This window comes from Setaria italica, chromosome IX (assembly GCF_000263155.2).
Source record: "Setaria italica strain Yugu1 chromosome IX, Setaria_italica_v2.0, whole genome shotgun sequence".
NCBI lineage: Eukaryota > Viridiplantae > Streptophyta > Magnoliopsida > Poales > Poaceae > Setaria > Setaria italica.
Genome location: NC_028458.1, coordinates 20,415,646 through 20,428,740, shown reverse-complemented (window position 1 = coordinate 20,428,740; position 13,095 = coordinate 20,415,646). Strand labels below are relative to the sequence as shown.

At 44.7% G+C, this 13,095-nt stretch overlaps 1 protein-coding gene across 1 annotated transcript; it reads left to right on the top strand.

Moving 5' to 3' along the window:
- The first annotated feature begins 3,392 nt into the window (after positions 1-3,392).
- LOC101755674 (shewanella-like protein phosphatase 1) lies at positions 3,393-7,533 on the top strand. The gene is made up of 11 exons (XM_004983055.4): positions 3,393-3,798; positions 3,915-4,018; positions 4,182-4,295; positions 4,390-4,605; positions 4,809-4,944; positions 5,201-5,376; positions 5,512-5,603; positions 5,720-5,789; positions 6,214-6,317; positions 6,544-6,662; positions 7,133-7,533. Exons 1-9 carry the CDS (start codon positions 3,609-3,611, stop codon positions 6,298-6,300), a joined length of 1,185 nt encoding a protein of 394 aa, XP_004983112.1. The 5' UTR covers positions 3,393-3,608; the 3' UTR covers positions 6,301-6,317; positions 6,544-6,662; positions 7,133-7,533.
- Positions 7,534-13,095: the final 5,562 nt, after the last annotated feature.

Genomic DNA, 13,095 nt, shown 5'->3' with positions numbered 1-13,095 from the left:
GGATCCGGGGCCTAATTGTTGGCGGGCGTCGCGGATGGTTGAGGGCACCGGCGGGGGCACGTCCTGCGCAGGCCACCGGCGGCCGGCGTTGGCGGTAGGGCCCGGCGGGGCGGCGCGTTCGGCCGTCGGGTGCAAGCAGGGCTCGGCGGGGCAGCTGGTGGCGGCCAGTGTCGGCGGGGGCAGGTCCGGCGCGGGGCTGATGCAGGCGACCGACTGGTGGGGGCATGGCCCGGCAAGGTAGCCTGCCGCGAGCCACCGGTGGTGGCAGGGCTCAACGGGGCAGCTGGTGGCGGCCGGCGCTGGTGGGGTAGCGCTGGAGAGGCCAATGCGGGTGGCGGCATGAGCAACAGCGCCGGGCGTCTACGCATGCGGCGGCACGACTGCTACGACCAGCTTTTTTTTATTTCCAAAAAATAGCTGTGGTGGCGAGCTTACTAAGCACTCACTAGCCTAGATCGTGATTGCACTGATGACGATTTGTGCTAGGGTGAAATTTAGCTGTTGCCATATCCGCTGCCATATCCGCCAGGAGAGATGGGTTTTGACCGCCACTGCAAACGTTTTGTGCTATAGTGGGAAGCCCAACTCCGCCGCACCTTCGGCGAGCAGTCATGACCAGAGCGCGCGCCGTCTCCGATGCGCTATGCAGTCCAGTGGTTGCTTGGTCATCCAAAAAATTTGTCCATAAATAATTCATTATCCATGATACGTTTGGACTTGAAGCAGGTGAATATCCACATCCAAAACACGTCCAGTCCAGTTAAATCCAAAAGGAAAAAGTCCAATGGAACTCCGGGTCACGAAGATCCATTCCCACGTCTAGTCATAGTGCGTTGAACAGTATCGACGATCATAGACTTTCTTTTTCTTTTTTCCCCCAACTAAAAAAAAGAAAGGGTTTGCGCGGAGCCTACGGCCATAATAACCTGTTGAAAGAAAGGAAAACGGATGCCACTGCTGAAATAATTCTGGGTGCGTGTCCCCGCGACGCGATCCGCGCGCGGTGATCGCGGGGCCGGGAACTCGATTGCTGGCGCCACACACGACCGATTTCATGCACGAAAAGGCGACGGAATCTTCTTCTTTTTCTCGCTACTACTGCAACTGATATTCGTGTCGCGTGGTGGAGAGTGGCACGCAATATATAGTTTTTATTTGGTCGCGGCGCACCAGAGAGAAAAATCCCGTACGTCGTCTTGCCTTTGTGGCCGGCAGTCTTACCTGCATCCTGCATGGTGGCACCGCGCATTCCACGCACGTACCCGTAGCTCCTAACCAATGAGCTAATGAAGTTGCGGATTGATTATGAAGTTGTATCACCCTAGCTGATGACAGTGAGGATTAGCACATATAAAGCCAAATCTCTAAAAGGCTAACGGCCAAGATACGGGAATATAGGAAAATCTCTCGATGTTACTTCGTTCCATACATACACTAGTAGAGAATTCACCTTCCATGCGTCCCATTTTATCCCAGTTTAAAGTTGGCTCGGGACAAAAGGTTCACCAACTGGGACTAAAGCTCGGTCACTGGTGGGGGGCTCACCAACCGGGACCTTTTATCCAGGTTGCAAAGGCTAGTGGAAAAAAAAGACCCCGAGAGGCCTTTTATCCCGATTTGAAACACCAACCGGGATAAAAGACCCCTCCTTTTATCCCGGTTGGTATTACAAACCGGGATAAAAGGGTCGAGAGTCTTTTCTCCCGGTTGGTGTTTCCAACCGGGATAAAAGGATCCCCCACGAGTTAATACAAAAGGATTGCATCCCCTATATAGTCAATGTGCTGTGTAGGTGGGATGGCAAGGAAGCTACGCGTGAGGCTGGAGGTTGTGGGTTCGAATCCCACGCAGCGCGCACGCGCATATTTCGCGTGAAAAATCACGCGACTTGTAACTTGCGACCTGTGCGTGTTGGGGGGCCCTCATGGAATTTCTTTTTTTTTGCAGCGCCTGGCATGGTGACCTATTACCAACCGGGATAAAAGGAGGTCTTTAGTCTCGGTTGAGTGACCCGGGACAGAAGACCCCCCCTTTGTCTCGGTTGGTTTATCCCGGATGGATTTTCGGAAGATTTGCATCCTACAAAACGGGACTAAAGATCAATTCTCTACCAGTGATATAGTATTATTATATACTCCCCCCATCCCAAATTGTAGTTCGTTTCATCATTTCTACCTTTATAGTTTTTATTATGTATTTAGATAAATAGAAAAATTATGAATCTATAAATACTAAAACGACCTACAATTTAAGATGAAAGGAGTATAGATTAGTTAAGTGGAGAGAACTAAAGTATGTGCATTGTATATAACATTACAGTCATAGTATAAGAAATCCATGTGAATCATCACCTTAGAGTTGTTTGGATCCTTAGAGCTAACTATTAAACTAATTGTTAACTGAGGGGATAGGTAAGGCTAGCTACTATAGCTGGCCTATTAGCCCGGGATCGAAACGAGATTTTATCTAATGTGCTAATAGTTACTCACTCTATCCTAAATCCTAAATCGTAGATCGTTTTAATCTTTCTAGATACATCTCTTTTACTAAATCTATGTATTTATAAAAGGTAAAATGATCTAAAATTTAAAACGAAGGGAGGAGCTCTTCAGAGATCAAACAGTTTGGATTACCGTGACCCATGACTTTTGGCTAATCCTAATAAGATTACATAGTTGCTTTGAAAAATGCTACTTTCCAAGCAATTAACGACTTCAATGTTATTTACTTGTAAATCTCAATAATAACATAGTATTGCATATGGATCAATTGATGCAAGTTCATACACTAAACATTGGACATAATTTGACTAATTATTGGGTAAGACTTGAAGAGTTCCACTCTGAAATGGATTAAATGGCATAACGACAACGACGTCTACAAATGATCACAACTAATGATGTTCTGCAAGGTATCATCCACTTCGGTTGGAGCGTAATGCTAGAATATCCAGAAACTTTTCAAAGGATCTAATTATGTTCTTGAAACGAATTAGAGAACTTTAGATCGTGCCATATGTACTCCCTGGAGTGCTAGTGGGTGACATTAGAATCTCCCCCCTGCGAACTTCATCCATTGTGATGAGGGAGGGATTGGTTCTCCTTTTTCAAAAGAGAGGGAGAGAGAACAAAAGTCAACAGATGATGAGAGAGTTGATGGATGCTGGCGTAACGGTGAACAACGCAATACGCCACCGGCATGGGGACACGTCTCCAGCATCGTTACTAAAGGCTGCACTTGCAAGTTTGAGCCCAGCCCATCCTAACAGGCCGATCTGGGCCGGCCCGACTCACCACATTATGGGCCTTCCTTTTCAACTGGCCCGTCCTTGCAGCGAGCAGCAGAGCAAGAAGAGAGCAGCCGGAAACTCATCTGCAAACGACTGGCTCAGAGGTCACCTCGCCTTCCCCACCAAGAACTTGGCCAGTTACATGGACTCATCGCCGCTCAATTTTACAGCGGCTGCTCGCAGCAGCTGCCCGCCTCTCGCCTCGCTTGCCGGCTTGCCGCCTTCGTTCCCTCCTCCCTTCGTAGCTCCTAGCTCCTCTCATCAAACGGCCTAGCACGACCTTGCTAGGCGGAGCAAGCTCTCGTGGCAGCATCTATCTATGTCCATGGCCGTCGTCCTTTCGCTCAGGCTGGGCTTCGTGGCGCCGCCTTATCCTAGGACCGGCAGCGGAAGGTTCGTCTCGTCATGCCGGGCCGTCGCCAGCGCCGGAGGAGGACCCCCGCGCCCCATCACCGTCGCCGGTGACCCGCCCACCGTCGTGTCTGCGCCCGACCGCCGCATTGTCGCCAGTACGTACGTCAGCAGTTCTGCCGATCTAGTCATTTGCAAATATTGGTCACTACTCACTAGGCGTAGCTGCGTATCATATCATGCCGTGTCAATTAAACGTGAACCTCGTTTGCAGTTGGCGATGTCCACGGCGATCTCTCCCAGACGAGAGCGGCGCTGGTGTTGGCCGGCGTCCTGAGCGCGGAATCAGACGGCCATGTGTGGACAGGCGGGCGCACGGTAAACCCCCTCAATCTTTCTTGTTCGGTGCTTTAGCATTGCGCGTTGCAGAGCATAAACAGTTAAACATTGGTCCATTACTGATATTTCTCAAGCTTGCTCTCCTTTCATACTCTGTCCCCACACGGAAAATAGATGAATATATGATGTGCTTGTGTGATAGGTACTGGTTCAAGTTGGGGACATCCTTGATCGTGGGAAAGATGAAATTGCCATACTGTCACTGTTGAGCTCACTGAACTTGCAAGCCAAATCTCAAGGTGGTGCTGTATTTCAGGTTTGTCTGCCACTCTACGTCCCTTATCCCTGAAAATGCCACTAGTTAGCCGATACTTACATTCTGATGTACATGGAGTTTGATTTTTCGACAGGTTAATGGAAACCATGAAACCATGAATGTGGAAGGTGATTTCCGGTATGTTGATCCGGGGGGTTTTGATGAGTGCATACGCTTCCTTGAGTACCTTGATGAAAGTGATGGTAACTGGGAAGAGGTCTTTCTCAACTGGGTTGACGTCTCTGAAAGGAGGAAGAAAGAATACAGGGCTTCGCCTAACAGTGACTGGCGTCCTTGGAACTTTGTCAATGTAAGCATACACACTTTTGCAATCAATATATATAATTCATTTAACCACTTAGTAGGAAAACGAAATCCACCATCTTAATCAGCAACGAAAAAAATAATATTCTGCTAGTAGCTCATTCACAGAGCTGTTTCAAAAATATGCACTGGTGAGGCTATATGTTTTGCTTGTGATTCTGAAATGTTTGGCTTTCAATGTTGAGACAGAAGCAGAGAGGGTTTGCTGCAAGATCATCGCTTTTCAAGCGAGGTGGTCCATTAGCTTGTGAATTGGCACGTCATCCTGTTGTCCTTAAGATCAATGACTGGGTATTTTGTCATGGTGGCCTTCTTCCTCATCATGGTGAACCCCTCTTCCCTCCCATTGTATCAGTGTTACCCTATGCAGTTGCTTACGTCATCTTAGTCTCAAACATATAACTGAAACAACCACTGCATAAACTAAATGCAGAATGAGGCTCTTGTTTCAGACTAGCATTAACAAGCGTGAATCTTGTGACCCAACAAAATTTCAGCTACAATTGGAAATGTTCTTTTTGATAACATGGACTGCATTAAGTGAAGCGTTTTGGCTCAGTTTGTTCTCTTCTTGTCTGCAGTTGAATACGGGATTGAGCGTATGAACAGAGAAGTGTCAATGTGGATGAAATGTTCAGGTGAAGACAGCGATGATGAGACAGGCATCCCTTTCATAGCTACTAGAGGTTATGACAGTGTGGTATGGAGCCGACTGTACTCGCATGACCCTGCCGAAAGGCCGCGCCGTGCTTTGATGGTTAGAAAAATAATCTAATCCAGTAACCAGACCTCCGGGTGCTTTCTCTTGCACCACGGGAAATATGTATCTCAATGAAAAAACAAATATTTCACACTTCACAAGTGATCACACAGATGTCCATGTTGGTTTCAGCTATCTTCCATTGTTGCTGAGCAAACGCTGAAATCTGTGGGAGCAAAGGGGATGGTGGTAGGGCATACTCCCCAGATTGGTGGTGTGAATTGGTACCTATCGTTCTCAAATCTCAACTGAGCGTTCTATGCAAAGGATTTTCAATAGGAGATTTACGAGATGCCAATTTTATGAGATGAGTTAACCAGTGGCTTTCTTCTGTTGTCAGCAAATGCGACGGCAAAGTTTGGTGCGTTGATGTGGGCATGTCGTATGGTGTTCTCTACTCAAGACCAGAGGTATGTTATTTTTTAGGGATTAATCTTTTTGAAAATAGGATTCATTAGACATTTGAAATTTGAAATGCCATGACTGTTTCTAATAAAATATTATTTCAATTATGCTTAACATTTATTGACACTCGGACATGTTGCTATATAATTCATGAGGTGTATTTGGCAGCCATCTGCGTGGCATGTGTACTAAGTTTTTTTTTTCTATGTAACCTGTGTATTGTATAGATAACATGCCGCACTTTCTTGAAATATTTAATGAAGATTTTTTAATAAATGACTTGCTCTTTACTCATCTAAAATTCCAGCCTCCTTGACTGGTAGGACACACTAGCTAAACCAATAAACTTATTTTTATTTTCCTTATACAATGAAGGCCTAGATTTGAAAAACTCAATTTGTTGTTTGATGTTCGACTTTTATGTATCAGGTTCTAGAAATAGTCAATGACAGACCAAGGGTTTTGAAAAAGCGGAGAGACTCATATGACGAGATGGAAGTGTTGGACTATTTATAAAACATTGAGAAACATGTGTAAGCAATCTTTCATCTCAACACCTTCGTCATTTGTGTAAATAACTGTAGGATGCCATGCTGTTTTTGGAGCTTTTGAAATATAGACACTTCATCAATTTGTAATATTTTGTTCTGAGAGTTCTGATAAAAACAAAATGTCAGTTGGATGCCATCATACAGCCATTCATAAGTATTGCTTGCCATACACTGAAAATTCTGGGGACAAATAATTATGTTGCTGCAGGTATATAATAGCAAACATTCTTTGTCCGGAGAGCTACAGTACCAGACAATTTGGGTGGAAATATAGGAAGGAAAGTTACAGCGATATATATAAACTCAAGTGAAGGTTTTCTCGATGTGGTTAGTACATTACCTTCACTTAGAACTGTATTTAATATTTGAACAGAATTGCACTGCACCATGAATATTATAGGTTGGCAGATCCTAAGCATGTATGGTTCATGGTATGTAGCTATTTATAAACAAGACTTGAAAGCTCTGGAACTCCTAAAAACTTACTGCTTGGAATTGAACTATTGAATCTATAATTATTTTTTTCTAACTTATAGTTAACCAGCATAATTCTGGACTAAAGAACTACAGGATCAGAAGGCGTCATCAAGTATCCATACATTTTCCGTCAGAAAAAAAATCTGATACTACATGATTGAATTACACAACATCGAACTAGTTTTTTTTCACTTTTAAGTTTTGTTCTCTCAAATTTGAATATATCCATAAACGAGATCAGTAGCAGACTTGTAGTCACCATTCTGACAATTTTTTTTTAAAAAGTCATGCATATTAACTTTTTTTTTTAAAAATTGCAGGTGAATGCTTGCCCACACGAAGGCGAAGGTTTGCGGCCTATTTTGCCAAGCAGGAGGAAAAAAAAATTGGTGGTGCTCGCACTTTCATCAACATCCAAGGATTCCTCCATAGTGGTCTTCTTCAGAGCTGTAGGCAATCAGGTATCGTGAAGTAGTAGAACGAGCGGGAGGAGACGTGATAATGCCGAAGGCTTCTCATGTAAATGCTTTGTCATCTTAAGAAAAAAATTGTCCTTTTTCATGTCATCGATAGCTAGAATCCGCAAGCATTGTGAACACCAAAATACAGAAGAAAAGCCTACAGAACCAGTCAACCAGCTGACCCTGGATTGTTAGTAAGCAAAGTGCATTTGATACTTTTCCTGCAAATTTGGCTTATATTTTAGTACGTGTATTCACAATTCTGTTTTGAGCGGTGAATATTTTTATGACAAGAAACGTGGTACTGCGTTGAACAATTTTATGATGAGAAACGTGACACTGTTCAGGGATAGTGAACCCAGCAATAGGCGCGCACGCTCGCGCACTAGCGCAGGCGCAGCCCAGCAAGCTCCGCAAGGGGCCGATTGGCCGAACCTGACCTCCAACTTTTTCAGCCGCCGCGATAAAAGAGATCAATCTGCCATTCTGCCCAGATCATGAGGTCAAGAACCTTTTTTTCTCGAAAGAAACTGATCAAGAAACTTTTCGGCCGCCTCCAGACCAGCCCTTTCGGCTTTCGATCCCATCCCATTTTCGCTTGAAACTTCATGTGTATCTTCCGCGTGGGTTTGTTTGTACGCATGCAAATTCCTTTCCTTTATTTTACTATTGATGGATTGATGGTTTTACAATTATTGAACGTTCTATTTTTTTCCCAAACACATTATAAACACGGACCCTCATACATACATACATACATGCATGCATACATGCATACTCATTTTTATGAAAGCATACTCATACATACATAATTTTTATATGATTGATGAGGTCATTATAGCCACCTTGTTGTCGATTGGTGCGTCATCTCGCTAAAAAGAATGGTGTTGTTTAATATTGAAATAAATTCAGAAAAATATACTAATAGATGTTTTAATTTGACCGGTAATCATATTTATGAAACTACATATGGACTGTGAAATCCACATCATGTAGACAATGACGCCAATGATATCATCAAACACTTGAGGATGGGATAGTACTTGATTTTGAAATAATAGTTTGCATCACGTGGAAAGGATGTTGGTTAATTTGCCCCTGTTAAGCCACGTTGGAATCGGTATGTACAGTCTGCATCATCTGCACCATAAGCAGGTAAGACGGTGCTTTTAAACTCGTCAGGGAAATCGGATAGAATAAATTCAAGGAAATAGAGCAGTTCGATTCCAAGGACAACAACAAGAAGTCAGAAAAATGTTGAACAAAAGTACTTTCTGCTGCCTTATCAATTCAAGTTGTGGCGTCCTTTTCTTTTTCCTTAATCCCTTTTTCCTTTCTCTAGTAAAGTTATGTCCTTTCGAAAATGGGCAAGTGCACCACAGGGGATGCACAAACATATATTGAAGGCTAATTGACGCCTCATTTAGAACATATTTTTTTTTCTATCATGTACCAACTGGAATTATCCCAATGAACACTACTAGAAAACGAGGCTTCAATCCCAAAAAAAATCGGAATGAATCGGACCCGATACTACTAGTACATGGTCTAAATTTGGTAGACACCGGAGGTCTTTTAGTGCCAGTTGGTTGCCCTTTAAAATATTTGCGTGCGTGTGTGAGCATCTTCGGGATTTAAAATATTTTTTTGACTCAAAATCCTTTAGTAGGTACTAAATGATCATTTTAGTACCGGGTGAGAAAACCGATACTAAAGGGCGAGACTTTTAGTCTTGGATTCGTATTACCGGGTCCAGAACCGAGACTAGAGGGGGTTTAGACGTGGTACTAATAGACACCTTTTCAGTAGTGGAAATTGCAATTATATCCCTATACAAACCATGAATTCCAATTCATTTTTATTGAATTCTTGAAATATATACATAATTTTGAAAATATGGAGGGAGCTTAGTCTATCTCCTGGTCGTCCAGGAAGCCTGATACGATTTTTATCATTACAAGACACGAGTTAAACGCCTCTCTTGGCTGCTTAAAAATATAAGTGAGTGAGCCACCGCACGGGGGCTGCTAACACATATTCTGAGCTGCCTAACACCTTTTACAGCCACTAAGGCTAGCTGCATGCGTGCTATATGATATTATTAATAATGCGCAGCACCAAGCCAGAAATTGGGGAATGAATTGAATCGATTGCCTTCCTTTCCTGAATAGCTGGACGGACAAGAAAGATATTGGTACTTAACTGTAGGGACACAAAAGCTCTGAATCCTTCATTTGATGAATTTATAATCGAAGCAAGCGAGAGATAAACAAAAGGTTAGGAGTTTGGAATGACAACTAGTCACTTCTTGCTGAAGATCTGTTCAGTGAAGGAAGCTTCACTATGATGTGTTAATGCTAATGGAGGATATGTTGCATGTTTGGTGTCCAAAGAAATGAGGATACTGGAACTAGCTTCTGGGGTCCAAGGATACCTCCGCCTTTCACTTTCATCTCTTGATACCGAAATTCGCCTAAGGTCTGGCCTTCTACTCTACTTTGATTCAGATTCATTTGTCGAGAGATAGTGGATAGAATGAATAGTAGAAGTTCCGCTGTAAGCAGTTACAAATGGGGAGGGTATCATTAAACCCAGTCTTCGTTTAAGACTTATCTAGTTTTGCTCCCTACTCTCAAGTAAGTAGAAGGGAAGGGATAAACCTAAACTCTGACCTATGCTGTTGGTCAGAGGTAAAAGCAACCTCTTAGGCCAACCGTCTCTGGCACATTCATCTTCTTATTTCTCTAAAAGGGTAGTGGTAATTTAATTCATTTTTATGGAGAAAATAATGGTACTTTTAATTCACATGTACTCTCTCTGTCTCAAATTACTATTCGTTTTACTTTTCTGGATACATAACATTTGCTATGTCTCTAGACATAACATATATCATTACTCCACAGAGGTACATCACCGCTGGCTCCAAATCGCCCTTTACCGCCGGTTTTGGACCCGTTATTTGACTTTCGGCACTGATGGATCGACGGTGAAGGTCTATTAAACAATAAAAAAAAATCGCCGCCCAACGCCCTGGCTGCGCACTGCCTCGTCGGATCCGGCTGGCCGTACCTCGCCGGATCTGGCCGCCGCAGCCCCGCAACCTGCAGACCACCGCGGTCCCGCTGGATCCGACACGGAGGGAGAGAGGGAGAGAGAGAGGTGACCTGCCATCAATGCTGGTGACCTGTATCCAGATCTGTGCCCGCCATCGCCCCGACCCGCGCCTGTGGACCTCTCCTGTGTGCCGACACAACCCCCCGCGCTGCCGTCGCCGTCGTATGTCCGCGCGCTGCAACATCCCATCCATCATAGATCTGAGCGCCGCCCTTGCCGCTATAGCTCCCCGCGTCGACTGTCATCGACGCAGGCCCCCGTGCCGCTTCCTCGTGCGCCGCCACCGCTTCTCGCCTGCATGAGTGAGGGCGAGCGAAGGGGGGAGAAGAGGGGCAGCTGAGGAAGGGCCAGAGGGAGGGAGAGCCGGAGAGAGGGGTCGCGGCGGAGGGAGAGGGAGGGCTGGAGAGAGGGAGAGGGAGGGCCGGCGGAGAGAGAGTTGTGATGAGAGAGAAGGGGCCGGTGGGGAGATAGAGTGGTGGTGGAGAGGGAGTCGGACGCAAAACTTTCGAAGCCAAGTTTGAAAATTTTTGGATCCGTGAATCGTTAGACCGCCGGTCTGTATAATGCACTGGCGGTGATGGTTTCACCGTCGGTTTTAGCCACCAACAGGTGGTGAAAAGGAGTATCACCGTCGGTTTTAACAGCTGATGTCCTTGTCTGCACCGAAACCGGCGGTGAAGAGGCATCACCAACGGTTTACTTAAAACTGACGGTGATAGCCTATCTTCGAATACAAGTTCTGTAATAGCGTTATCTAGGTGCATATAAAAAATTATGTACCAAGAAAAATCAAAATGAATAGTAATTTGGAACGGAGCAGCAGTACTCAGCACGAGCCTTATTTGCCAAAGGATCAGGACTTCAGGAGATTGGTTGCTAGCCGTAGGGATGAAAACAGATTAGATACATATGAATATATACGGATACATGTAGTTATTTTTTCTCCAACTCGGATACGAAGAGTGTTAGATATGTTGGTTATTGATATCCTATATTAAATATTCAACTTTACGAACGTATTTGAATATGGATACGGTACATATATTAAATATTCAAATTCAGATATAAACTATTTATTTAGTCCATGACCCTTTCGGCCGGCCGGACGAACGGATATTACCGTTTTCCCCCTAACTAGCTGGCAGTTGTTTACACCATACTAAGGGCCTGTTTGGGACTACTCCACTCTAGAAAAATCAGTTCCACTCCACCAGCTCCACACTTTCCTAGCTCCACTCCACCAACTCCAAAAAAACATGGAGCTGCTGCACGTGTTTGGCTAATGGCAGTGCTCTAGCTCCAAAAATATTAGCACTTGTTGTGAATGGTCTATTATACCCATGTGAATGGGTCCCACTTGTCAGTCTCCTTTTCTTCTCCTTTCTTCTCCTTCTCCTTTCTTCTCCTTCTCCTTTCTTCTCTCGAGGCGCAGGGGCGGCGGGCGGGTGGCGCGGGGCGTCGGGCGGCGGGCGCGGGGTGCCGGGCGGCGGGCGTGGCAGGAGGCGCGGCGCGCGGCGGGCGGCGAGCGGCGGGCGGGCGGGCGGGCGCGGGGCGCGCGGCGGGCAGGCGGCGCGGCAGGCCGGGGTGAGGGGCGGCGACTAGGTGTTTTCTTTTCTTTGAATCGAACCGGTATGTGTGTAACGAGTGGCAATGGTGGGTAAATACCCACCAACTCCACGAGGAGGTCTGTAAAGGGGGTTTTTGGAACACCCCTTGAGGTACTCCAAAAAAATGTGGATCAACCCCCCTGCTCCACCTTTTTCCTGGAGCCGGAGTTGCTGGAGCTAGACGCGTTTGGCTGCGAAATATTCGGAATTGGTGGAGTGGAGCAATTTTTCGTGGAGTGGAGTGCTCCCAAACACCCCCTAAGCTTCTCTAAAATAGAGCCAATGTCAGCTAGCTATTGATGCGAAGCTATCTTTATCGATAAAACCTCTTCCAGCTGATCATTATTTTATAAAATAATCTTTATTTATTAATAAATGATAAGTACATTACTTGGGCCAAAATATATCTTATGGCCGTCAATTTTTTCAATATTTATGTGCTTCCATGCAGTAAAAAAATTGTTGATGCATGCATATCCTTTGTCAAAATTATTTTTATGTATTTTTGTTTGAGAAATTTGGAGACACTAGAAATAAAGCCAGCTCACTTATAGCTAGCTAACGTGGCTCATCGATTGAAATATACAAAATGTCACCTTGTTGTCAATTTTCCCACCGCCATTTATTATAAGATTGACAAGTTATATCCCCCTCCTGAACGTAGGCACACACATCATACCCCTATGAAAAGCTATAAAATGAGTCGTTATATCTTTAGATTGACAAAGTCACTACACACCTATTTGTACATATACTCTTCCTATTTCAATATTGTAAGTCGTTTTAGTTTTTCTAGGTTCATAGCTTTTACTTTGAGGGTGTTTGGTTCCCTTTGCTTATTTTTAGCACGTGTCACATCGAATATTTAGATACTAATTAGGAGTATTAAACGTACAAGATTTACATATCAGGATGATGCCTGCGTACTTTTGCCTTAAGAAGGATGAAGCTTGACTTGAAATCCGAATTGCCGGCTAAATGCAGGGAAGATTAAGATAAGGTCAGATACCCTCTGCACACGATTCGAACCACTCAAGAATCAATAATGTTCCCTGGAAATCTATGAAGTGCGTGCTGTGCTTAACAACCTTTGGAGCTGGG